Genomic DNA, 27,661 nt, shown 5'->3' with positions numbered 1-27,661 from the left:
CGTAATTTTTGTAGGTTTAACAGTGGGGTCAAAATTAAAGTGTCTCTCTCACTGGCATTCAAAACAAATAATAAAAGGGAGTAACTATAAATCAATCTTGGAGTTTTGAACAGGGGGCTTAAAATGCCAAATTTGTCTTTAGCAGTTTTATTAGCTGCTAAATACATTGTCACAGAAAGTCTTCCTTGCGTGTGATCATGTAGTTGGTAACAAGATCAAATTTGGGTGTGAAGCTTAGTATCTATTTATAGTTTTGGGGTGCACTCTCTCGCTCTCAAAATAAACTTAAAAAGAATTCGGGATTAAAAAAATGCAAATTGGGGGCACCTGGGTGGCTCAGTTGGTTAAGCAACCGGCTCTTGATTTCAGCTCAGGTCAGGATCTCATGGTTCATGGGTTTGAGCCCTGCATTGGGCTCTGCACTGACAGCTCCAAGCCTGCTTGGGATTCTTTCTCTCCCCGCTACTCTCTCTGCCCCTTCCCTGCTCACTGGTTTGCTCTCTGTCAAAATAATAAACATTAAAAAAAAAAAAAAAGCCTTAGAAATGGACATTGCTGTCTGTGTGTCACGGTGGATTCAATTTATGGTTGCAGTAGACGGTAGAAAATATTGAAATCAAGAAAAAATGATGCTTAATTAAAACACTTTCTGACCCTCTTCAGGTTTAGAGAGACAGGATCCTCTGAATCTCATGGGCAGTTGTCAGAAGTGCATGGAATTGGTAAACTTTTTTATAGTGACTGTTGTGCTACGTCCAACTTAAATTTCTGTGCTAAAAGTACATGAGTGTACTGCTTGGGCTTCGTTATTGCTTCTGTATTAGATACAGCTTGATCAATACTTTGCAGACGGATAACCTGCTAAAATGAGCCTGAATCGTGTGTGTCTGTTGTGGGGAGGCGAGCAGGGAAAAACTGCTGACCCCGCTATACCTTTGAGTTCCAGAAGATGTACAGCATGTGGACTTCATTGTGGCATGCCAGAACACGGCCTCGGAATCGTGAGGCCGGCTTCATGGCCTGGCTCCACCAGTTAATGGCAGTATGACTTTGGACAGGTTACTCCACATGTTTTGATCTTCACTTCGCTTGTTGGTAAAATGGGGTAAGATCTGCCTTGTGGGATCACCGCGAGCATTAAGTGAGAGCCTCGTAGGAATATGCCTGCACACTGACCTTGGTCCCATCTTAATGGGTGGGCACTGGTACAATTAGCTCCGTGGTGACTCTGCCCGTGCTTGGACTTATCACGGCACTTCTGAAAAAATAAAGGAATAGTTCCAGTATCTTTTAACGTGGCTTATTGAAATCCATCTGTTTTGCTTCGGTGACAAGAAGTGGATTAAGTCGATTGAAAATCAGGTGAGAGGTAAGATGTTATTTGGATCTGTAGCTAGGTACACACCATGGCCCTGGAGAACTCGTCATGTGCTAGAGACCCGCTTTTCTCTCAAAAGCTGTCCTGTTTTACTAGTTACCCAAACTGGGACACCTGTGGTTACACAGATTGGTGGATTAGATAACTCCTGGAATTTGATTTGTTGCGTTTGCCTGGGCAGAAGTAAACGTGTTTGTTGCCTAAATGAAGTGTTTACTGTTTTCTTCTCGTTTTTCTGTCACCTCTCTGTGGTCGTAACCACTCGTGACTACCATACTATTAGGACCAAATTTCATGCGGTTGACATTTTGGGTGTATTTTGGAGACGTTTCCTTAAACATTAAATGATCAGACCGCCTTGAAAGTAAATGTGCGGGAGCAATTTCCATGCTGCACGTGACAGATTAGGAAATCTGTCATTTCACATCTTTCTGGATGTGCAGTCAGGAAAAAACAAAAATGTGAAAGAGTCCTTTTCTTACAAGTTACCAGTAAAACCGACAAGACCGTTTTAAGGCAACAAATGCCCTGATTTTCTCTGCGGCAATTTTATTGAATAGTCTAAGGAGTTGGGGTATTTTTCGGGGATCACACAGGTGTACCCCTCCGTATGCACGTTCACATAGACTCAGAACTGAACTTGGTGATGACGTAGAGGTCTCTGGGTCTCCAAGTGTATTTATGTCTCTGTGTGACCACCTGGAAAGAGGGGCCTTCACTGTTGCCTGATGTTCAAAGGGGTCTAAGGTTTCTTTCCCAAAAGATTAAGAACCACGAAGTGAGCCGGTATGTTTAGACAGTTGGTTGGAAGCAATAAAATATCAAGGTTACAGGTTAAAAAAAACCTGAAATGTACCTCCAGCTTCTGTGGGAGCATTACTGCAGATTGATGGGAGCATTAGTGAGTGTTTGAAGCTCTCCGTTCAACCTCTGTCCTCATCCGGACTCGCACATTTCCATAGTGATATCTGGGTGGGATCGTGTGAGTCACTGTATAGGACAAATGAACAAAACAAATGGATGAATTCGGGATTGTTAGTGGAAGCAGAATGTCATTGTCCTCCTAAGAAGGAACATATGCTGACAATTTAGACTTGTGGGCATGGGGTTTCTGAAATTTGTTTAGTAGAATCTCCTGTGGCTAATCCTTACCGTTGGTTCCATTGAGTCTGTGTCAGGCACTGTGCAGCGTTCTTTTTATGCATTGTCAGATTTACTCCTCCTGGGGACAGTATCAGGTAGTGGTCGCTAGTGTGTCCATGGTTTGTTCCTGTCTGCCTTAACCAGGAGTATTTCTCCTTAATCAAATCATGGCCCAAGGCTGTGCAATACCGTTTTAGTTTTGTGGATTTCAAGTTGTGTGAGTTTGTGCCCTTCAGGAACCTGTTTTAATCAGAGTGCCACCCCAACAGTGGGGAGGGACAGGAGAGCCCATTGCAGTGTCTTAGATTAGTTGGGGTCAGACCATCTGCAGGAAAGGTGTGTGACTTTGGGGGCACAGGAACCTTTTGGGAGCAGGCGAAATGTGACCGGAGTGAGAGGGAGGCCCTTTCTCCTGGCCTTGGGCACCGGCCTGGGAGGCAGCCGTTTAAAATCCTAGTCTTCTGTGAGCCCTTCCTCCCAAGCTTCTTTGTTCCCTGGGGGCGTCATTTTACGCCTGTGTTGGCAAAAGATAGAAGCAGCATCAAGTCAGGATAATGTGGCCTAATCCTGGGACACCAGCCCTGAGAAGATTTTGGTGTGTCTGAAAGGCTGTCTTCTCAGGCCGCACTCCTGAGGAGGGCCCAGCTGCGCCAGGGGTCTTCGCTTTACCTGGCTGGCCTGCGATCTACATCACCCCCTCCCCTGTCTCTCTCTGCCCCTTCCCTCTCTCCCTCCCACCTCTCTGGCTCTGCCTCTTCCTACCTCTCTCTTCCCTTCCCCTCCCTTGTTTTTATTTTTAATGAGATTCAGATTCTCTTGAACATCTTTTCCGTTCAAAATTTGCTTCTTGTTGACATTAGGTAGAGCCTTTCTGCAAAGGGGCTTGGCTTTTCACAGAGTTGGACATAACTTCAATTTTAAGTTATACACACACATACACCCACCCACCCTATATAGCTCTTAACAAAGTGCTTTGTAGATAATAAGCACCCAGGAAAAATGCACATACTTCCGCTTCACCATGGTTCCAGAAACCTTACAAAGTATGTCAAGGAAAAAATTCTAATCTTGCAAGAATTGAGCTAAATTTGAACAGTAGTCTGATACATGCTAGTGCATCCGAGTGCGAGATGTCTTGTCAAATAGGCTGGTCAGTGGGATTTTGTTTTTAGGTGCAGATCTTAGGAGAAAAAAATCTTGAATTTCAATGTAATTTGTGGCCATAATTTATGAGGAGAATACGTTTTAGTTCCTTCTCTGCTTGTGAATCTCTAAAAGACAGCATTTTGAGTTCTCCGAGTAGGCAGATTTGTGCTAGTTGGTGCACATGCAGGAGCCTCCAGAGGTCCAGGCTCTGCTCCGGTGGAGCGATGATGTGTCCGCTCACAAGCTCTGATAGAGGCACATCCGCAGGTGTGGCGGAGGCCAGAAGACAGCTGAGGTCTTGGAAAGAAGGGAATGAGCTTGCTCCGCTGTAGTGATGAATAGTCTTAAGAACTATACCCGAATAAAATGTCTCATGGTAGATCTAAGTGAGGAGTAGTTTAGTATCTCTGTAAATGGTCTTATTTTCATAACCTGTTTCTTAAACCTCTATCAAAATGTGGCATATGAGTTTTGTATTTTTAGGAGAAGCAAAATAAAAGCCAGGAAACCATACTCTCATGATTATCATGGCCGACTGCCAAAACATTGACCCTTCGCTTACACCTGGGAGGCACTCAACACGATTATTTAAATTAGCTTTTTGGTTTAAATAAAGATGGGTGTCATAACCATAAAGATGGGTATCATAACCGAGTGCAGTGAAACAAGAAAAAGAATACAAGGTATGTGGCTGCTCAAAAGGAGGAGGGAAATTAAATTTTTGTTTGAAGCAATGTGATGCACAGGGAAAAGAGTTGAAGACCCACCAGAAGGTTAGCAGTGGCAGTTTGAATGCTTACCCAGTGTCGTCTGTTGAATGATGTCTCTTGTGACTACACCCCCTTTAAATGTGCGTCTGTTGTGGATTTGGTGTTTCTGGAGCTAGTGCTTGTTTTCTGGACACTTAACAGCAGGTGTACAGGTAGGAGATCGAGAACAGAGAAGCACTTCAGTACTTTCTGCCGTGTAGACAGAGTGGACAGTTGAGACCTTTTCCAAACTGTATGGGTATAAATTGCATATATTAATCTCAATCCATAGTGGCCATTTTTCAGTTGCCTCATTAATTTTGCCTTTGTTAGTCATTTCTTTCAAAAATAACGTATTCATTTATTTTTTGCATAATAGAACCAAATGTTCATCTAGAAAAGTTAGAAAATATGAACACATAAACAGGTCTCCTACCTTCACCAATAGTCTCATTGCTGGGAGCACCTGCCAGCATCCTAATCTTCTTGGTTTACATTTGTGGATACATTGTAGCCTGATTTTATTAATTAGTGCTGTGGCTTGATCATTGTTCCTGTAAACGTTTCTGTAAACAAATCTAGACAATGATCTTAAGTGTGGTAATTGTGTCTTCTTTCAGATTTATGTCTGGGTTTTATTTCCTGAAAGTATTTTTCATCTAAATTGTGCAGTTAATTCATCCGGATATAGAATTGTAGAATTTATCATAAATGACTTTCCTTTTAGCTGAGGATAACCAGTTCTTGAGGGTGTGGCTGTGCACTCTGTTTTACCGGGTTGCCAGGCTCGTGTCGTCCCCACCTCCCTACCTAGTTCCCAGTCCTGTTTGTGTGGCCTCCGGGGACTGACACTTGAATTTAAGGTTTTTACTTCGTAGTTGCCCATTCACTTTTTATATGCAAGGTTTTCAGACTTTAGATACATTTTTTCCCTGTAAAATAAAAGCTACTGAAGATCCTTGAGAAGAACCCTAGAAATTAAAATAATTATAAAGAAGAACAGGCTGGCAGCTTGTTTGAGTTTCAAGGGTATTTGGTTAGTCTCTAGAATCATTTTGTTCATGCCACAAGACTTTGAGGTTCCGAACAGTATAAGGAAATTTAATGCTTTCTTAATTTGAATTTATTAAAGTTTATTTGGGGAGCCTCTTCAGGTATTTGGATTTATCCAGTCAAAGCCACTAAAAGCCTTTTTTAGAGAAATTCAAAGCTCCCTTCAGATGTGATCCTTGCTGCTACTGCCGTCAGCCTGGCACTTGGAAGAGTTGCTGGCTGGACCCTCCACAGGGGCAGAGGCTGTGCGCACAACCCCCCCCCCCCCGGCGCGACACAAGCATCCCAGGAATTTACACCAGGATCTGCAGCATTGAAAAATCCAGAACTTTTCCATTGTTTCTGTTGGAAGCAAAGCCTAGAGCCCTGTTTTAATACTATGAGCAGTTTAAAACCAGAGAGGTTTTATTTTCGTAATTTGCCTCTGGGATTACAGACAGCTCTTGGAGAGCTTAACTCCAGGAAAAGGTTGAAATTGTGCCTGAGCTGCTTAACAATTTTTTTTAGTGTCAGGTACATTTCAAGTTACTTTAAATATGAAAGAAATGTATAGAAAATGGAGAGCATGTTCCTTTCATAAAAACCAGTTGCTGCACAGCATCTTGCCACTTCAGAGCGTTCTGCCCAAAACACCGTGGGGCAGCAGGGCTAGGCCCCCAGTAGCTCGGTTTCCCCCTGAGACCCCCTTGGGCAGCTCTAACGTCCACCCTGACCATCTGATGGACACACCCCGACCCGTGTGCAGCTTGGCCGACCTTTGCGGGTGCCTCTCTGGCTGTGGTCTTGGAGGCCGTGCTCTCACTTTGGTCCTGCTGCCCAGCTTCCCCGTTGCCCAGATTGTGACTTCCGTGGACGTCCAGGTTACTGAGTCATTCATTATCTTCTTGTTTTCTTTTTTAAGCATATGTTACAGTGGTCTAAACGGACTGCTGATTCCTTGCGGAAGACGGACTGTCATATGTGTTTCTGGCTTGTGTCCTCTGTACCCATCACACCAACTGTAGAAGGTTAACCACCCCCAGATAGAAAACAAGGGCTGGGGGTCTGACTCCCTGCCTCCCGTTACCAGCTCACGTGGCACGTTTCGGCCATTCTTTCAGCCCACGACTTGGCTGTTACCTTTGATGCCCCGTCCTCACTGCGTGGTCTGTTAGAGTTCGTGAGTGTGTGTGTGTGTGTGTTTCTTTTGATCCTATAAAGAAGTCATTTAACGTGAACTTTATGCCTTTTAAATTAAAAAAAAAAAAAAAAGTTTTAAGTGGGCTCCACGACCAGCGTGGGACTGAACTCAGGACCCTGAGATCAAGAGTCGCATGCCCTACTGCCTGAGGCCGTCGGGCGCCCCTGAACTTTATGCTTTTTTCCAAGCAAGTGTTTTACCTTGCCCGTGAACTCTGATTTACCTCTACAGCAGGTGTTCTGAGAGTTGCTGTCAGTGCCAGGCCAGCCTGCTGTCATGGAAGCCACACCCTTGCCTTTCAAAAATTTGAAAAGTTGTATACTGACTTTATAGTTTTATGATAGAGTTCTCAATGTAGCTTGCAATGAACATGGCACTATTATCTTTCTTTTTTATTTTATTATTTTATTTTAGAGAGAGCATGAACGGGAGGGGGCAGAGGGAGGGTGGGAGGGAGAGAGAAAGAGGGAGAGACAGAGAGAGAGAGACAGACAGACAGACAGACTGTCTTAAGCAGGCTCCACACTTAGTGTGGAGCCCGATGTGGGGCTCTCTCCCACGACCCTGGGATCATGACCTGAGCTGAAATCAAGAGTTAGACGCTCAACTGAGCCACCCAGGTGCACCATTATCTTTCTTAGGGTGAAACAATTAGGACCCAGAAAGTATTAGTCATAGTAAGGCTTCTGGAACACAGGAGACAGATTAGTGAATTGGGTGGGAATAAAAATCCCAGTTTTGCTGCCAACTTGCTCTGAGATTTTAGGCAATTCATACAATGAGATAAAGCTTTGGGAAGCATTTTTGTGGAGTTTGGGGAGCAGACTAAGATCACCTTTAAAGGCTCCTTCTATGTCAAATCTTAGGGTTCTTCTTCCTTACCTTTTAACATAGCTATTATTTCCGTTATTCCATGTCTGTTCTGTTCTCTAAGATCTGTACCCTCGGCTCAGCTGAATACTTTGTTGAAGCCTTTCTCCAGCCTTGTACGAAAGCCCCCGATCTTCAGATTTCCTATAAGGGACCCACTTGTCTGAGGGCAGGAAGAAGAGGAAGATTCTGCAAAAAAAGTGGTCACAAAAGGAGATCGTAAATGGTGGTGTCATAAGGCTGGGAGAGGAATCTAAAGAATGTAAGACCCACGAAACTGTCAGACACAAAAGGGGGAACTTGAGGCAAATGAAGCCTAAAGAGATTTCAGGTTTTGTAATTATGAGATCAGGGGGAACCGTGGAGAGTGGATCTTCAGTGGAGGAGAGAGGACGAAGGCTCATTTGCTGAGATGAAGGGCTGAGCGAGAGGTGAGGCACCAGAGAGAGGCAGGACGGGCACAGCCTGTCCTTTGGGGAGTCCTTCGGGGAGTCCGTGGTGGCTCCAGTTCGGGGCAGCTCATGTTCTCCATGACCTTTCATGGTAAGAGCTCAGAGACGGGGCCTCGCCTGGTGCGGAATCAGCTGTGTATCTGAGTAAGGTGGTGAGCTCCCTCAACAAAGATCAGATAGACCGGCTTCTGTGCGCCAGTACTGAATTCTGATTTTATGCGTAGGAGTTGGGTAGCTCCCAGTGAGGAGGCAGCACATGTAGAGTTACATATGGCTCTAAATTTAATTCACTTAAATCACGAAATTCGTGAGCCTTCACTGTTGTGATGAATTTTTAATGTAACCTGAGCATGCCTTCTAGAATTTTGTGTTTTCTCTGATGCCTGCACATTTTTAAGTGAAACATTATTCTCTAGATTTTCCTAGTGTTTGACCAGTTTTATTAGACTAGTAGAACACAGTCCAGACCTAGGTTAAATTATTTATGTGATGCCTTAGGCAATTCTGGTTTTGCAACTTGCATCCAGGCATCAGAGGTATAATGCTAGACATTATCTTTAAAGAGTAGTCATTATGACTGTTGGGATTCTCTCTACAGTAGCTATTTCACTAGAAAACCCAGTTCTGTTACGGTGAATCATACTTGCTTAGATTGAGCTTCTGGGCTGTTGACTTATAAGTGTTTCTGGCATAAGATACAGTTGAAATGGGGAAAATAATCTGCATTCCAATTTGATTGCTGATCCTTTCCCGTAAATGCAGTGAATGTCTCTACCACTTTTTTCTTCATTTGCCCTTGAAACCAAGTGAGACAACGCATAGAAAAAGTGCTTTCTAAAGAATATGGTATTGATTGTGCCATTACAGGTCTTAAGAAATAACACTTTTCGTAGTAGAAGGAACACTTTTAGCGTCGTCGTCCTCAGGTTTTAATTCTGGCTCTAGAGCTGATTTAGTTACATGACCTTGGGCAGATGACTTCACGGCTTTGGTCCTTGGGTAACTTTAAGATGAGCGGCATGATTGGGACTTCGGGGTCTCTGGCAGAATGGTGCCGTCAGCGGTAAGAGCATCTGTTTTGCGACATGGGTGTGGCAGAGGCGTAAGAGTAAGTATGCCGAGTGAGCCCTCCTGTCAGCAGCTGAGATCACAGTTAAAGGTTCATTTATTTTTTATTTTGTGTGTGCGTGAGAACTTTGATTCGGTAGATGACTGCTCATTTCTTTCTGTTTCATTTAGTTTTCTTCATAACTTTGTGTGCATTTCTTTTCCTTATATACATAAAGTTTGTCCTGTCCTTCATTATGTTCTTTGTTGTCGTTTCCATTTCACTTTCCTTGTGTTTCATTCCTGTATCTTTCTTGTTTAGACCAAGTGGAACACGCAGCTGGCAGTAGCTTCTATGTAGGACCCTTCAGGAACCCGATGGTAAGTGCACACGTGTGCTTACCAGGCTCCCAGCGGGCTCTGCCGGACCAGTGCTAGAGGCATGTCCCGCCTCCCAGACACTAACGAGCCCCCGCTCCCCTTTGTAAGAGTCATTACAGGTTGTTTTTGGTTATAGGCTTGTTTTTGTTTTTAAATTTGATTACAAATAGAACAGAAACCAAGTATGGGGGCGGGGGGGAGGAATTGCTTATCTAAGGAAACGTAGAAGGTTCCACCACCTGTTCCTCTGTTCCCATTGCAGTATTTGGCTTTGTGAGTGACACCAAGCATACCTAAGTGTGAGTCGGGACACCTGGGTCCTACTTTCTGTTCTCTGGTGGACTGATTAGTCCCCCGTGGGCCCTGGCTTTCACTTTCTCTCAAAATGGCAGGTAGGACAGGTGGTTTCGATACAGCCTCTTCCATCTCCAGTCTACAATCCTAATGGGAAGTCACTTGGGTGTTAGATGGTTCCGATTAAGATTGTGAGAATCATTTCATGTGTCAGGTAATATCAGTGTCATGAGTCATCTCTTAGGTTCATGATAGACTCACGTCCATGAAAAACTAAGTGTCAGCATTCACCGAAGTCACTTTGGAGAGAAGTTCAATTGTCCCGTACTTTGCTTTTTGCAATTCTTCAGATACTTTTAAAATTCTTAACTATATAGACTGCAGAGCCCCCGTTGTGTCTTTAGTGGCCTGTATTGGTTCAGCCCAGCGGTTCTTCACCTGGGGAGACCTCCCCAGACATTTGGCCATGCCTGGAGATCTGCCTGTCAACAGTTAAAAGTGGACGTGCTGCTGGCGTCTAGTGAGTGGATGCTGCTCAACGTCCTTCAGTGCATCACACAGCCCCATGACCGAGAGGCTCGTTCGCGGGACGCCCGGGCAGCCTGTGGCCATCTGAATAGGATGCAGATGTCCCTACTTCAAATGGTTTCTCTTCACGGGGGATCAAGGGCTTCCTGGTCTTGTTTTTTAAAGAGGGTGCCTGGAAGTGGGGGGAGGGGCTGGGGCACTTCTCACTAATTAGGTTTGGAGAGTCCAGAAGTAGACCTTGACGTTCAGTATCAGCTAGATGTTTTCCTCTTCTTTTAGGCAGGGAATAAAACTTAAAAGAGTACTTTTACGTAGCAGGCAGTTACGTGATTTCAGTGTGAATATGTATTAGTGAATGATGTTGTTAAAGTTGTGCTGTTTTATTGTAAGTTATATCTAGGAACTTCACTTATTTAATACCGTTTACATATAGGCCAGTTTTTTGTATGACCTGCTAACCAACTTTGTATAGCATTTGAGAGGTTGCAGAAAAACTTTGAATTGCTTCTGTAAGGGATTGTATTACAACAGATTGACATCTGTTTTTCTATTAAATTTCACGGTGTGACTTTTTAAGAAATATATATGCATAACAGGCACAGTTTACACTATACCTCCATTTTTACTTATTTCAAAAGCCCATACCTATACAAAGTAGAAAGTTAGAGTAAGAAAGGGTCATTTCTTGGGCTGTTTGGGGTACATGAGGTGGTGCTGATGATGTCTTACAACAACTTTGTGGTTTTGGTCCAGGGAAAAACTTTACTGAATAAAACTTCAGAATTAAGCATCCTAGGGCACCAGGAGTCCTTTACGTGGTTCTCAGCAGACATGAACTGCAGCACTGGGGCAATTATGTTAGCAGCCAGTGATCATTTATATTTGTATTGTTTGCTACTGGTAATCTGATCTGCACTGGGTATCACACACAGGGAAGGGCATAGGTCATCGTGAGGATAAGAAAACTAGCTGAAAGTAGATAGAATCCAAACTTCCTAAAGCACAGCTGGATTCCTCAAGAACCTTGTCATCACAGATTTAAGCTCAGTGCTGTTAAGGTGGCAAAAGGAGAAAGAAGTGAAAGAGGAGGTTACCTCTTGTAGTGTGAAAAGGTGTTTTCATGTCCTTGCCCTTTCCAGGGGATTGGTTTATAATCTTTCCGCCTGCAGGCTCTTGGCTTCTGTTGCCACCAGAGTATGGTTCCAGTAAAGTGCTTGCTTGTGTCCCGAGGTCCATTTTAGATGCCTTTGGAAATGAGGGATGGACATGTTAGCAGGAATTTATTTGGGCAAACTCTTTAACATAGTTGCAGAATGCATCAGTTTTTTTTTTTTTTTTTTTTAATGGGCTTAAATAATTAGGGATTTAAAATGGTATTTAAACATTTTTTTATGTCTGTTTTTGAGAGAGAGAGAGACAGAGTGCGAATGGGGGAGGGGCAGAGAGAGAGAGAGACAGACAGACAGACATAGAATCTGAAGCCGGCTCCAGCACAGAGTCGCTGCAGGGCTGGAACTCAGGAACCGCGAGATCATGACCTGAGCAGAAGTCGGGCGTTTAACCTTGACTCATTTAGCCACCTATGCGCCCCTAAAATAGTACTTTAGAGTTTGCTTTTTAAGACTGACAAATTAAATGGCTGATTATGAAGTATTTTGTACTTTTTTCCTCTTTGTTTCATCTCTTAAATATCTGTCAGAATCTGGTGGTGCTTTTTGAGGATTCCTATGTGCTTGTTGCTATCATCGATGCTTCCATTTTTACGTTCTGAACTGTCCAGTGTTATTTGTGCGTCTCACCTCATTTTTATCTGCTGTCTATATTTTAGTTAACTGGGCTTCTCTGTAGTGATGTTCTGTTATGGAGAACACCGTTTTCCAGGAGCAGTGAGCGAGTGCGTTCTGGTTTGTCACTTTAGTAATTCAGAGATGGAGGTGGCGGGAGGCTTGTTTTGCGAGAGGAAAGGACAGGTCTGCCAGGCCCAGCGGGAGAGTGCTGCTGAAGGAGAAGGAGGGGTTTGGGGAAGACGAAGATGAGCCTGTTCTGACTCTGAAAACTACAAACCCAAGAGCTACCAGGAAAAAGAACCTTAGAGCTGAAAAAATAGAAACAAAGGGCCACAAATTCTGGCCAAATCCCAAAGAGATGGAGCTTCCAAACCTTCAGCATTCGTACTTTTCTAGAGAAGGGCTTGTCCCTGTGGACTGTCTTAGTGACCTGAGCTCGTTCCAGCTTGTCCGAACTGTGGTGCTTTTTAATCTTCCCTTCTGAACTGTGCTGTAGGTTGGAATGCAGTGGGTGTTTCCTGAATTCCATTTTTGCAGTTGTTAATGAAATCCTGATTCGTACTGAACTTGGAGTCGGGTCCCTGGGGACCCTCAGAATTCCTGCTGTCCTGACAGTGAATTCTTCATAATTCCTCTGCATGTGATATCTGAGCTGTTGCACACACGGATCCTTTGTAGTCCAACAGAGTCTGCTTCTCTTGCTTCACTTGGACAGTTATGGACAAGCTTATCTCAACTAAAAGGGACCCAAGTTACACCATATTGTCTTCCCTAAAGTGCTTCTTGCACCTAATCAGACTTGCGCCAGTCCCTGTTATTTGTGTGGTCCTGAAGCTCAGTGTTAGTATCCAGTTTTCCTCTGACATCGATATTGTTACGTTTTCTCGAATAGATGATTTATTAGTTTGAGGAGTCTCAAAAATACAGGGTTTTGGGTTTCTTTTTCTTCTCTGACATGATTTACGTGTATTCATATTCATCATCTGTTCATTTCTTTAGAAATCCGATGTGATAATTGTCCAGAAGTATACAGTTTGCTGTCATTGGATTAGTAATTGTCTTTTTCAAGAATTCAGGGTAATAGTGAGTAAGTAAACAAATAAATATTGTGTTTTAGGGAAGAAAAAATCCCAGGAAAGTAAAAACAAAGCAAACAAAGCTGAAGACACACCCCTGAAGACAAGCAAGCCAGATTCTGCTTCTGCAAATATGAGAGATTCTGCGGAAGGTAAGCTTCGAAGTTGGACTTGTTCGGGTATGTATCACCAGTTACTGTAAATCTCCTTGGAATGCCCTTCTGAGAATCCCCCAAGAACTGTAAAGGGTTAACCGCGAAAAGCCTGCCTGTATTAATTAATTTTTTATTTTTATTTTTTAGCCGTATTTATTGAGGGGGAGGAGTGGGGCGTGAGCCAGGGAGGGGCAGAGATAGAGAGGGAGAGAGAATCCCAAGCAGGCTCGGTGCTGTCAGTGCAGAGCCTGATGCGGGGCTTGCTCCCTGGACCCTGAGGTTATGACCTGAAATCGGGAGTCCGATGCTTAACCCACTGAACCGCCCAGGTGCCCCAAGGCTGCCTGAATTTAATAACGGTGAACTGAGCCTCTACATCCCACCTTCCCTTAAAAATATTTTTAAAGACCTTCTTTGTTAAAAATAAAATTATTCCCTGGTTAAAATAAAAGGAAATGTACTATACGATCACATTTGTAAAAAATTTATGAAGTTCAAAACCATCGAAACAAATCTCTGGTGATAGAATCAGACTGGTAGCGATGCCAGAAGGCTTCTGGGACGGTGGTGCTAGTCCACCCCTGAGCCGTGGACTGTGGGCATCAGTATTGACTTTGTAAACATTTTATTTAGCTAAATGCTTCTGATTTACACACTTAAATCGTTTGTTTTGCACTTCAGTTAAGAGTTTACTTGAAATACCAAACACCTTTGATTTTATACATCAGCATGAAAAGTGTGCAGAGTGAAAAAAAGCGTTCTTGTTTTTTGTTAGAAATTAACTTCCTAGTTTATTCTTTGTGTTTCTCCACACAAAATTTTCTTTTTTATCATCCCTTCTGAGGATTAACATTCTAGGCCCTCCATGTTGGAAGAATTCAGAGAGAGGCGTGGCTTGAAAGTCAATCAGAAAGGCTGGTGGCTCTGTGCTCTTGGCAGTTGAGCAACCATATTGAGACTGTTGATGATAGAAATGAGGGAGGTGTGTCTTCTGATCTGGTACGTGGCAGATACATGCTTGCTAAGAATTGCTCATAGTGACCCAAACAGGCAAATTTCAATAGAGCCTTGTGACTCTTTCAAGAACATTCATAGGTACCCGCCTGGGTAGACGCTCAGTTAGTTAAGCGTCTGACTCTTGGTTTTGGCTCAGGTCACGATCTCACGGTTCACGGGATTGAGCCCCTGCATCGGGCTCTGTGCTGGTGGTGCGGAACCTGCTTGGGATTCTCGGTCTCTGTCTCTCTGTCTCTCTCTCACTCACTCACTCTCTCTCCCCCTCCCCTGCTTGCACAATCTGTTTTTCTCTCAAATAAATAAACTTAAAAAAAATTTGTAGAGAAAAAAAATGCAACAAAATATTTTGGATGCCTTTTAAACCACTTTATTAGCACTGTTGGAGGTGATGACATTCATAAAAGATTATAATTTCCTGTGGCATTTTATGAAGCAAGAACAGACAGGTTGACTAGGTTCTCCATGCTGATAGCAGATTTGCTAAGTAAGCCTTTTGTTTGAACACTAAAGAACGTCACTGCCTTTAGTGGCAGAATTAAAAAAGAAAACCCAACTGCCCTCTCTCTCCTTCAGTACTTGAAGACAGGTCTTTATTCCTCAGATAACACTAGGTCCTATGAAGAAAAGTACTTAATATTTACCTGTTTGTGGAATAGCTGGTCAGAGTGCAATTGGTTCCTTAATAGGGTAAAGCCTCTCCTGAATGTTCTGCATTGTCCCCAGCAAGTGGTCTGTGTACTGAGCAAACAGTCCAGACTCTTCCTTCTGTTTCCCAAACCTTCCTTTATTTTTAAAACTCAGCAGACCTCATCGAGTGCGTGGACATACGTTGGTGTGGGCCTTACTAGTTAATAAATAGGGGCTCTGCATGTTTTGCTGCTTATTACTTTGGATAGTTGTAAGTCTGGAATTGTTTACCAGTCACAGGGAAAGAATCCTTTCCTCCCCCCCCCCCCCGTAAAAGAAGCCACAGATTTTGACTTAAAATGAACCCTAAAATTTCTAAGCCTTAGAGATGTTATTTTCATTTTCTGTTGTTATATTTGACATTTTTAGCAGTGTGCTGTTGAAAACGTATTTAGAAAGGGTGTTAGTTCCTACCAACATAAAATGACTGGTGTGTCCCAGTATGTGGAGAACTTGGGGGATTGATGGGAGTTTGTCTTGGGGGAGAGAAGGCTGGTCTGCGGGGAGACAGGCAGTAAATGTAGTGGTGGACGGATGGGTGAGGGTAAGACTGACGTTCCTAGGGCAACGCCGGGGTGGGGGGACTAGGACTGAGCAGGTGAGCTTGTGCGAACACCTTGTGTTCACAGAGCTGGAAACGCTTGGCCTTTTTAGCTCCCCTCCCCCACATCCTGGTGGTCACCAGGTCTTTTGACAGGCCTCTTGTCCACAGCCTGGCCACTCTCCTGTGTCCGCTGTTTCCTTGCATTCCCATCCCTGTTGTAGGCCCCGTCGTCTCCCTTCGAATGTCCCTGCCTTAGGATCAGTCTCCTGCCTCCAATCTCGTTATCCACACTGTAGCCACATCTCCAAATGGCCCTCTCCTACTTTAACATACCTTTAATGGGGGCGCCTGGGTGGCTCAGTCGGTTAAGCATGTGACTCTTGTTTTGGCTCAGGTCATGATCTCACGGTTAGTGAGTTTGAGCCTCGCATCGGGCTGTGCACTGACAGTGTGGAGCCTGCTTGGGATTTTCTCTCTCCCTCTCTCTGCCCCTTCCCTGCTGGCGCTGTCTCTGTCTCTCTCAAAATGAATAAATAAACTTAAAACAAAATACCTTAGGTGGATCCCCCTCCCCCACTGCCCCAGGTAAGTCCAGACTAATTTACGGTGTGCTACAAGTTTTGATTTCCTCCTGCTTGCTTCTCCTCTTCTGTCCTTGACCTTCAGGCAGTCTGTACTTTCTCTCAGTAGCCTTCCCTGATTAACCAAGCCATTCTTAGATGCTTCTCCTGTTATGCTTTGGAGCAACCTGTACCTCCACAAAGTGTGAGCGTTCGTTGATGACAGCATCGTTGCCTGCTTGCTTGTACGTGGTGCCTGTTAAAGTGAAGCCCTGTAAGAATAAGGGCCTTGACAGTCTTACCTGCTGTTGGCATACAGTAAATTTTGCCCAGTGAATGAACAGCCAGAATTCAGAGTAGCTCTGCCTCCTTTACAGAGCCTTTTCTTAACTCTTGTAGAACTTTCTTAAAAGAGGCCTAATTTAGCAAGGGCTCGGGGGGTACTGTAGAGAAAGCAGCACCGGGACCACCCCCATCAGCATTAAATGGGCTTATAACAGTGCCCATCTGAGAGTCCCTTGCTATCCCTGTGATTCCTTCCAGCCATTGCCCCACTTCTCAGCTTTCCTTTACAGCTACACTTGAAAGAGTTGTTTATAGTCTCCCTGTCTTCCCACTCCATCCATTATCTTAGGAACTCCGTTAGCCGTTTGTCCCCACAGTTCCCCAAAACTGTTGTCCGTGATCAGCACACCAGTTACCTTGGTATATCGGATGTTGAATTCTCTGTCCTCTTTTTAGCCGACCCAGCTCTCACTTATGGACACAGCTGATTGCTCCCTCCTGGAAACTTTCTTTACTCTTCTTGGCTCTCCAGATACCTCACTATCCAATCTTCTGACTTCTAAGTACCAGAGTCACCTGGCGGACTATCTTCCCGCCTCTCTTCTGTCTGCATTCGCTCTCCAGATGGCCTCGTGCAGTTCTGTGTTCCAAGTACGGTTCTGGGCTCGGCCTCTTCATTGAACTTGAGTCCTGTAAAACCAACCACTTAATATCTTCACTCAGGTGTGTATGTTGGGTACCACAAACTTCAACGCATCCAACGTAGCTCTTGATTTCCCTTCAGTGGACACACGCGCACACACAGAGAGAGAGAGAGAGAGAGAACAAGCGCGCAAGATCAGAGCTACTTTTCCCTCAGTCTTCCAGTAAAGAGGATTATCACAGTTGTTGTGGAATCTTCCTCGCCTCCTCCCTCCCTCTCCCATGTGCCACAGCCAGTCTGCAATCTTGTCTTTTTTGTCTTCAAAATATATCTCGAGTCTGACCACCTCCCACCACCTCTCCCTGCCCTCACCCTTGTCCATTGTTTTCTGTCTGTTTCTATTGTCCAAGAGTTTTCTATCTTCTACTCCCCACCCCACCTTTCTGACTTGTTGCTTTTTTTTCTTTCTTTCTTTCTTTCTTTTTTTTTTTTTTAAACACATCTAGCACATTCTTGACTCAGAGCTTACGCATCTGCTATTTCCTCTGTCTGGAGAGCTTCCCTCCCCCAGATGTGTGCATGACTCGTTTTCTTCAGGCCTCTGTTCCACTGTTTCCTTACTAGTGAGTCCTTCCCTGACCACCAGTCTGCCGTCCACCTCAGGTTGGGCTCACATGGGTGTCTCCTGGGCATAGAGGCTCAGAAGTGACTTTAGGTCTCTGTTTCCTTCTCGAGGTGCTCCTGAGTTCTTTCGTCTTTTTATTAAGTTTCTATTTTAATTCCAGTAAAGTTTCCATGCAGTTTTGTATTGGTTTCAGGTGTCCCATATAGTGATTCAACCATTCTGTATGTTACTCTCTCATCGTAAGTGTGCTCTTCAATCCCCTTCACCTGTTTCACCCATCCCCCCACCCAGCACCCCTCTGCTAACCACCAGTTTGTCCTCTGTAGTTAAGAGTCTGTTTCTTGGTTTGTCTTTTTCTTTTTTTTCCTTTGCTCATTTCTCTCTTTTTCTTTTTCTTTTTTTTTTTTTTTTTCATGTTCGTTTATTTTTGAGAGAGAGACAGAGTGCGAGCAGGGGAGGGGCAGAGAGAGACAGAGGGAGGGAGACACGGAATCTGAAGCAGGCTCCAGGCTCTGAGCTTTCAACACAGAGCCAGACGTGTGGCTTGAACTCACGGACTGGGCTGTGAGATCATGACCTGAGCCAAAGTTGGATGCCTAACTGTCTGATTCACTCAGGCGCCCCTGTTTTGTCTCTTAAATTCTACATGTGAGTGAGGTCATAGGGTATTTGTCTTTGTCTTTCTCTGCTGACTGACTTTGCTTAGCCTGATGCTTTTTAGCTCCATTCATGTTGTTGCACGTGGCGAGGTTTCATTCTTTTTTATGGCTGAATAATGTCCGTGTGTGTGTACCACATCTTCTTTATCCATTCCTCTCTGGATGGACCCTTGGGCTGCTTCCATTATGTGGCTGTTGAAAATAATGCTGAAATAAACACAGGGGTGCATGCATCCCTTTGAATTAGCGTTTTTTCTTTTTTCTTTTTTGGGGGTGGGGGGTAAATATCCAGTGGTGGAATTATTGTGGATTGTGGGGTAGTTCTATTTTTAATTTTCTGAGGAATCTCCACACTGTATCCCACGGTGGCCACACCAGTTTGCATTCGTACCAATAGTGCATGAGGGTTCCCTTTTTTCCACAGCTCCTGAATTCTTAATAATTTGATTAGGCTTGGAAGAAGTGATCTCTGAAGTTTCTTTTACTTGAAAAAAACTCTGGTCACCGGGTTCTGGAAAATGTCCTAGCTTCTGGATACACAGTTTTTGGTCAGGAGGGAGGGAGAGAATCCATTCTATTCCAGACAGGCTACTGAGAACCTAACCTGGTAATATGATGAACGGTTTCCTGCTTTCAGTTTGGAACCGTGAGAAATTAGACTTCACAACTAGACTCCTGAAAGTCAGTATCACACACACCGTAACGGTGACTTCAGTATTGTGTCAGTATCCGGCACAATTTTAAGCTCTACGATTTGTTAACAAAATTGTATTTGTGTGTGTGTGGCTGAACAGAGAAAAGAATCGAAGCCCCACGTGAGCGCTCTTGGTTCACATACGTGTCCTCGCGGCACAGCGTGTTGCCTGGTGTGTGCCAGATGCCCCAAAAATGTTTGTTGAGTGAATGAGCGAAGTGGATTCCTGTCCAGCACGGCTTTCTCAGCGGGAAAAGAGCGCTCTGTCTGGTTGGTCACACTCTCTCGCATTGTAGGTGATGAGAGAAATCACTTGCACAGTAAGAGTTGAGCATAACGTGCCTGGTTTTTGCCCTTACGCCCATGCTTCTGCTTCCCTGTGCCTTCTAGGTCCCAAAGAGGACGAGAAGCCTTCGGCCTCAACAGCTGAGCAGACCGCCGTTCTTCAGGAAGCGGTTAGTCAGGATGTGCTTCCAGAACCGGTAGTCTCCCCCACTGCCTGCGCGCCCCACGCGGAACCCGAGGAGAAGCCGGAAGCAGCGAACTGTGAGGTGAACGATTTGGAGGAAGAGGAGGAGGAGGAAGAAGATGAAGACGATGAGCTGGAAGAAGAGGGGGAGGAAGAAGCTGACACGCCAAATGAAAGTTCTGTGAAAGAGCCAGAAATTCGGTGTGACGAGAAGCCTGAAGATTTGTTAGAGGAACCAAAAAACGTTTCGAGAGACGCTCTCGAAGGCTCTCCAGGGCTGACGCCTGTTAGCAGAACTCCCAAAACTAAGGAAGAGGCCAATGGTGACGTGTTTGAAACGTTTATGTTTCCGTGTCAGCATTGTGAAAGGAAGTTTACGACCAAGCAGGGGCTTGAACGCCACATGCACATCCACATATCCACCGTCAACCACGCCTTCAAGTGCAAGTACTGCGGGAAGGCGTTCGGCACCCAGATCAACAGGCGGAGGCACGAGCGGCGCCACGAGGCGGGGCTGAAGCGCAAGCCCGGCCTCGCGCCCCAGCCGTCGGAAGAGCCGGCTGATGGCAGATCGTCCGGAGACAGCGTTGCTCCAAAGGACGACTCGACTCCTCCCGGTCTCGGGCAAGACTCTCTGCTCTTGCGTCCGGAGAAGGCTCCGCCAGAAAACGTCGGTTCTTCCGTTGCAGAAGAGAATGGGGAAGTGAAGGAGCTTCATCCGTGCAAATACTGTAAGAAGGTCTTCGGGACGCATACCAACATGAGGCGGCATCAGCGCAGAGTCCACGAACGCCATCTGATTCCCAAGGGCGTGCGGCGGAAAGGGGGCCTCCTGGAGGAGCCGCGCCCTCCCGCGGAGCAGGCCCCGCCCGCCCAGAGTGTCTACGTGCCCAGCACGGAGCCCGAGGAGGACGGGGAGGCCGACGACGTGTACATCATGGACATCTCCAGCAACATCTCTGAAAACTTAAATTTCTACATCGATGGCAAAATTCAGACCAGCAGCAGCACGAGTAACTGTGACGTGATTGAGATGGAGTCCGGTTCGGCCGACTTGTACGGTATCAATTGCCTGCTTACTCCGGTCACGGTGGAAATCACTCAGAATGTAAAGGCCGCACAGGCCCCCGTAGCCGACGATCTTCCTAAAGAGCCTTCCAGCAGCACAAACAGTGAGTCCAAGAAACGGAGAACGGCGAGTCCTCCCGCGCTCCCTAAAATCAAAGCCGAGACGGAGTCTGAGCCCTCGGTGCCCGCGTGTTCCTTGCTGCCTCTCAGCATATCGACTTCGGAGGCGGTGTCTTTCCACAAAGAGAAGAGTGTGTACCTGTCGTCGAAGCTCAAACAACTGCTTCAAACCCAGGACAAACTAACGCCTCCTGCGGGCATTTCGGCAACGGAAATACCGAAGTTAGGTCCCGTTTGCGTGTCTGCTCCCGCGTCGATGCTGCCCGTGACCTCGAGTAGGTTTAAGCGGCGGACCAGCTCTCCCCCCAGTTCCCCACAACACAGTCCTGCCCTCCGAGACTTTGGAAAGCAAAGTGATGGCAAAGCGGTGTGGACCGACGCCGTTCTGGGTTCCAAAAAACCCAAATTAGAAAGTCATAGCAACTCACCAGCGTGGAGTTTGTCTGGGAGAGAGGAGAGAGAAACGGTGAGCCCGCCGGGCTTTGATGAATACAAAGTGTCTAAGGAGTGGGCAGCCGGCCCTACTTTCAGCAATGTGTGCAACCAGCAGCCGCTGGACTTATCCAGCGGTGTCAAACAGAAGGCCGAGGGCACAGGCAAGACCCCGGTCCATTGGGAATCTGTATTAGACCTCAGTGTGCATAAGAAGCCTTGTAGTGACTCTGAAGGCAAGGAGTCGAAAGAAAACCATCTGGTGCAGCCAGCCTGCAGTGTCATAAAGAAAAAGAAGCCAACCACCCGCATGCTGCAGAAGGTTCTTCTCAACGAGTACAACGGCGTCGATTTACCCGCAGAGAATGCTGCAGACGTGACCCGGAGCCCGAGTCCTTGTCAATCCCTGGATCCCCAGCCAGACTCTGGCCTCGGCCCTGACGCTGGTTTATCGGCCCCTGTGGTCGAGTCCCCACCTGATGTCTCTCCTTCCTCGCCTGCCCTGCAGACATCTTCCCTTTCTGCCGGGCAGCTGCCTCCTCTCTTGATCCCAACGCATCCCTCTTCCCCCCCGGCCTGTCCTCCTGTGTTGACTGTTGCCACGCCACCCCCGCCACTCCTTCCTACTGTCCCTCTTCCGGCCTCCTCTTCTGGGGCGTCTCCCCGTCCGTGTCCCTCTCCGCTCTCGAATGCTACCGTGCAGTCGCCGCTTCCCATTCTGTCCCCTACGGTGTCCCCCTCGCCATCTCCCATCCCTTCGGTGGAACCTCTCACGTCTGCTGCTTCGCCCGGACCCCCGACCCTTTCCTCATCTTCTTCCTCGTCTTCTTCCTCATCTTCGTTCTCCTCTTCTTCCTCCTCCTCTTCCCCCTCGCCGCCGCCGCTCTCGGCAGTGTCATCCGTTGTTTCCTCTGGGGATAATCTGGAAGCTTCTCTCCCCATGATAACTTTCAAGCAGGAGGAACTAGAGAATGAAGAGCTGAAGCCCAGGGAAGAGCCCCAGTCTGCAGTTGAGCAGGAGATTGTTCAGGAAACGTTCAACAAAAACTTTGTCTGCAATGTCTGTGAATCACCTTTTCTTTCCATTAAAGATCTAACCAAACATTTATCTATCCATGCTGAAGAATGGCCCTTCAAATGTGAATTTTGTGTGCAGCTCTTTAAGGCTAAAACTGATCTGTCAGAACATCGCTTTTTGCTTCATGGAGTTGGGAATATCTTTGTGTGTTCGGTTTGTAAAAAAGAGTTTGCTTTTTTGTGCAATTTGCAGCAGCACCAGCGAGATCTCCACCCAGATAAGGTGTGCACACACCATGAGTTTGAGAGCGGCACGCTCAGGCCCCAGAACTTCACAGATCCCAGCAAGGCCCACGTAGAACATATGCAGAGTTTGCCGGAAGACCCCCTAGAAACCTCGAAAGAAGAAGAAGAATTAAATGATTCCTCTGAAGAGCTCTACACGACCATAAAAATAATGGCTTCTGGAATAAAGACAAAAGACCCAGATGTTCGACTGGGTCTCAATCAACATTACCCAAGCTTTAAGCCACCTCCATTTCAGTACCATCACCGAAACCCCATGGGGATCGGCGTGACGGCCACAAATTTCACTACGCACAATATCCCGCAGACTTTCACCACTGCCATTCGCTGCACAAAGTGTGGGAAGGGCGTAGACAACATGCCAGAGTTACACAAACACATCCTGGCATGTGCCTCTGCTAGTGACAAGAAGAGGTACACGCCTAAGAAAAACCCAGTCCCCTTGAAACAGACTGTGCAGCCCAAGAACGGCGTGGTGGTTTTCGATAACTCGGGGAAAAACGCCTTCAGACGGATGGGACAGCCCAAGAGGCTGAACTTCAGTGTCGAGCTCAGCAAGATGTCCTCGAACAAGCTCAAGCTAAATGCATTGAAGAAGAAAAACCAGCTTGTCCAGAAAGCAATCCTGCAAAAAAACAAATCCGCAAAGCAGAAGGCCGACCTAAAAACCGCCTCCGAGTGCTCCTCGCACATCTGCCCGTACTGTCACAGAGAGTTCACGTACATCGGGAGCCTGAATAAGCACGCCGCTTTCAGCTGCCCCAAAAAACCGCTTTCTCCTTCCAAAAAAAAAGCTGCCCATTCATCCAAGAAAGGTGGACACCCGTCACCTGCAAGTAATGACAAAAACAATAGCGGCCACCGCAGGCGGACCGCGGACGCTGAGATCAAGATGCAAAGTGTGCAGGCACCCCTGGGCAAGACCAGGGCGCGCAGCTCAGGCCCGGCACAAGTCCCGCTGCCCTCGTCGGCCTTCAGGTCCAAGCAGAATGTCAAGTTCACGGCTTCGGTGAAGTCCAAAAAGCCAAGCTCCTCCTTAAGGAACTCAAGCCCCATAAGAATGGCCAAAATAACCCACGGCGAGGGGAAAAAACCCAAAGCTGTGGCCAAGAATCATCCTGCTCAGCTCGCGAGCAAGACGTCCCGGAGCCTGCACGTGAGGGTACAGAAAAGCAAAGCCGTCTTACAGAGCAAATCCGCTCTGGCCAGTAAGAAAAGAACAGACCGGTTCAATGTAAAATCTAGAGAACGGAGTGGGGGGCCAGTCACCCGAAGCCTCCAGCTGGCAGCTGCTGCCGAGCCGGGCGACAGCAGGAGGGAGGATGGTGGTGGCGGCAAGCAGGAGCTGAAGGACTTCAGGTAAGCCGAGGCTTCCAGGGCCACAGGAGAGCCGAGCTGCCGAGCGCGGGGGGGAAGACGGTCAGAAGACAACAATATTCTTGCCCGATGGCTATTTTTTCCTTTTTCCTGTAGAATTTTGACATAAGCATTTAAAGGAAGTAGCTGTTGGTTAATTACGTTGGAGGCACGAAGAAGGGTCACTGCTGGGCTGCCTCAGCCACGAATTCCCAGCTTTTGTTTCAGACCTAGGACTCAGCACGTGGTACCATTTCTCTAGCAGGGCCAGTTGTGAATTGAAACCATGAAAAGCGTTCAGAATCACAAGTACCCTATTAACGAAAAGATGAAATTCTCTCACACTTCCTTCGTATCTCGGGTAACATCTCAGTGTCTCTTGTTATTATTCCGGATCATAGATCATTGCTTAGAGTTAAGGTAGATCATTGAGTTCGTTGAAACCACACTGCAATCTTGTTGACTATTTCTGTGACTGGAGCCTAGTTCCAGTCACTGAGGATGCTTTTATTATCATGTCTTCTTTTTATTGTGTTTTAATTTGAAAAACTTGCTTCAGATCGGTTATGGAACAAAACACGACACCATATTCCTTTTTAAGATGCCTTACGTCCCCCGACCCGTGCCCCGCCACCAGGTACAGGATAATGAAACAGGCCAGATTCTGAAGAAAGGAGAGGAGGGGGCGCTGAGAGCCGTGCGGAGCCGGGCAGTTCCCTCGGGCCGGTGTGGCAGCCCAGGGCAGGTCAGCCCCGTGGGTCAGCGCCTTCGTTCCCCCAGCGATGGTGTAAGAGTTCGTCTCAGGTGGGAGGTGGTTTCACAATTTTATTCCGTGTCCTCCCCGTATTAAGACTGTCCTCAGCGACACATAAAAACACAGGGCAGTAGTTCAACTTGTTATATTGGCTTCTCAGACTTTCCAAGTTACTCAAGTAACCCGAGTTGATCGGAGTTTCCTGCATAATGCCTACAGGTGAATCCCGTGTGACGTGCTCCACCTCAGAATTTCTGTAAGACACTCTAAAAGCTTGTCCTTTCAGGGTGAGCTCCTGGGCTCTAGGCTTCCTTGGCGATCACTTTCAGTGTCTGAAGCTCTTCGGTGTTTCAGGCAAACCATTAGAGTGAATTCTGGGGCGTGTCTGCCGTTTCGGAGACTCGGAGGTGCTGTTACCAGCGCGCAGGTGATGAGGTGGAGTTCTTGGGGCTGGTGTGCCTTACGTGGTGGCTGAAGAAAGAGGTGGAGAAAGGTCATTAGCCAGAGGCTGATTGGAATGGTTTACTGTAGGAGTGAAGGGTTCCATTTCAAAAAGCGATTTTCGTAAGTGAACTGAATGATCAGTTGTGATAGTTCCAGTTCAGCATCTGGTCTCTGGCCACGGCACAGGCCTGTGTGTAGCGTCTCGGAGCTTCGCCCTGGTGAAAATACGCACCTGTTTATCGGCTGTTCAAGCTGCCTGCCTGTAGCAGTTTAACGGCGTACCTGTTTGTGCTCATTCTGTGTTCTGGAAGTTCCACAACAACAGGGTGTTCTTAAGCCGAGTTTTGTTTTTTGTTTTTTTTTTTAAAGTTAGAGAACCAGAAAATGCCATCATGTTCACTGACTGTACCGAAAAAACATCTCCCAGGTGGTTGATGCTTTAGAATGTACTATGTGCATCCCTGTTTGTCTGCAATATTACCTAAAAGAATCACTCATTTTTGTACTGGTTCCTGTTTCTACAATTCAAGAGTGAGGTTATGAAAAATCAAAGTACTATAAAGAGAAACTCTCTGAGTAACCATACAGTTAGGAGGTTCATTCCCTTAGCTCTTCCTCCTCCAGTGCTTTTTTGAAGAACCCTTAACAGTGCAAAGGACCAAAGTGCCTAATAAAATTGTGTCTCTCTCCTTTGCTCCGGTTAATTTTCATTATTTTGCTTTATTTGATAGCTAACAGGGGGTTACGTTGCTGGACTGGATTGAGCCTAAAAGGAAACACGGAAGAGTCTGTTAAGCAAACATGGCTGTTGTTTCTGACAGGCAGATGGTAGCAGCAGGCCTCCCTGTTTGCAGGAGTCGCTGGGACTGTATCGTGGGCACGTCTGAAGGATGTGTGTCTCACGCAGGGAGCTGCTTACAAGTGACCATAAACTTGTGAAGTATCTTGGGGACGTAAAAACCAAATGTTCAGTCGGACATCATACTTAACTCATCTGGACACAAGAGTGGGCATTTCCTCAGAGAGTTTATTCTTCTTAGCGCCTTATACGAGGTGCATTAGGTATGAAACCGGGATTCCTGAGCTCTGGCCTGGGGAAGGTGGTGGGTCCTCACTGGCCAGCCCAGGGCTCTTGGAAAGCCAGCCTCATCATCCTCGCAGGTTGGACGTGTCACACTGGAAAGGAGCTGTTTTAATCTGTAGTCTCTGTCCTTTCTCAGTATGTTCCTGCTTGTAAATTTTATTCAGGGATGGTTTCATGGCGCATATTTAGAAATATTTGCTTGGACTTTGTTTTCAGCGTTAGCCCCTCGCGTATTCAAGGACCTCACAGAACTGGCAGCACATGTTTTCCTGGGTGTTTCGTTCAAACAGACTGATGAAGAGCTAGTCTCCAGCACTCAGACATTTTACATTTGAATGCCAGTTGAGGATTCCACAGGTTTTTGAAGCCATGTGAGTGAAGTCAGAGTTTCCCATTCAGTGCTGAGGGTTCAGCAGAACTTGCCAGTCGGTCATTTCCTGGAGCACAAGACATTGTGCCAATCAGGGTGTCAGAAAGACCTGTGTTCCGAATCCTCCTCTTAGGACAGAGCAGCAGAGGGCACCAGGCATGCCACCCGTCTTTAGGTTGTCCTGTCACACCTTTCAGCCCAGTGAACCCTGTGTTGGGCTCCCCTTCCTCAGTTAGCAGCCGGAACCCCTCTGCGTCCTATGGGACCGAAGTTGCATCTGTCGCTGAGGGCTCATTTCCACCTGGCATAAGACAGAAAGACGAGGAGAGAGATGCATTCTCTCCTCCTATCTACCCCTCTTCAGTCTTTGTAAATTTCAAGGTGTTTTTACATTTTTTTAATGCTCCTTTTAGAGCAGCTTCTAAAAAGTACTATGTTCCCATTGAACACTAAAAGGTGAAAAGGCAAACTGAAATAACAGACCAAGTTTTCCCATTTGCCATGAATTGATTTAAAAACTACAGTGATGCTAATTTTTTTTACATGCCCACCTCTGCCATACACCAGTCCAAAGAGACCTGCTTGTGGTCCCTTCCAGCCTTTTTTGCGTAGGATGCCCAGGTTCCTGTATACCTTCAGAGGTGTTCTTTTGCTGTCATGGTAACATCTGTTGAATGGTCTGCTTGTCTTTTCCTGAACGTGGTCAGTTCATACTGGGTTACGTTGCGTTGGCATTTATCTTCAGTTTTCTTGTTTTCTAGGAACTTCCTGTAGAAAAGCCCCCAAACAAAACAAACTTTAATTGACTAAATAAAGACATTGCATGCTCAACTTAGGATAAGCACTACAGCAAAGGATACGAAATCTGCCAAGCTTGCGAGGCCAGTTGAAGCTGTCTCGCAAATCCTAACACACAACTGATTGTCGTCAGGCTTCTTGTTGCCCGGCTTAGGGTCAGGGTCTCCTGCTTCGCTGGAGCCCGGCTCCTGGCGTGTGCCTGGCTCCTGGGTGATGGGGCTACAAGGAGGAGGGCACGTCGCCATGGCACTGGGGGCTCGGATCTAAGTGCGGCCCTGGCGCTTGGCACGCAGCAGAGAAAGGAACGATTTGAACTTCTTACCTTGCAAAGCAAGTTCAGTTTTAGGAGAAGTTTTTGTAGATTTCAGGGATGACGAATTCTGATGCACTCATTCTAAAACGTTTTGGTCACACACCAGCTCTTTATGCCTTTCTTTTAAATGAGTTCTGTACGGAGAGGCACTTAGCGTCTTTCAAGCCTTTTTTTTTT

The 27,661-nt window shown here is 46.2% G+C and overlaps 1 protein-coding gene across 9 annotated transcripts in view; it reads left to right on the top strand.

Moving 5' to 3' along the window:
• PRDM2 (PR/SET domain 2) overlaps positions 1-27,661 on the top strand; it is a 121,899-nt gene that overhangs the window by 63,694 nt on the left and 30,544 nt on the right. For 6 of the 9 annotated variants that reach the window (XM_078452373.2, XM_078452369.2, XM_078452370.2 and 3 more), the window contains 2 exons: positions 13,126-13,263; positions 19,344-23,724. The exons of 1 other annotated variant lie outside the window; for it this stretch is intronic. In XM_078452373.2, the coding sequence (XP_078308499.1) occupies positions 13,126-13,263; positions 19,344-23,724 (4,519 nt within the window). Of the gene's footprint in view, positions 1-9,340; positions 9,400-13,125; positions 13,264-19,343; positions 23,725-27,661 lie in introns of those variants that run through there. 2 more of the 9 variants (XM_078452375.2, XM_078452372.2) reach the window with 2 other exon arrangements.

The sequence above is a fragment of the Panthera onca genome, chromosome C1 (genome assembly GCF_046562875.1).
Source record: "Panthera onca isolate mPanOnc1 chromosome C1, mPanOnc1 haplotype 2, whole genome shotgun sequence".
NCBI lineage: Eukaryota > Metazoa > Chordata > Mammalia > Carnivora > Felidae > Panthera > Panthera onca.
Note: the sequence above shows the minus strand (reverse complement) of the source record. Positions and strands in the feature narration are given on the sequence as shown.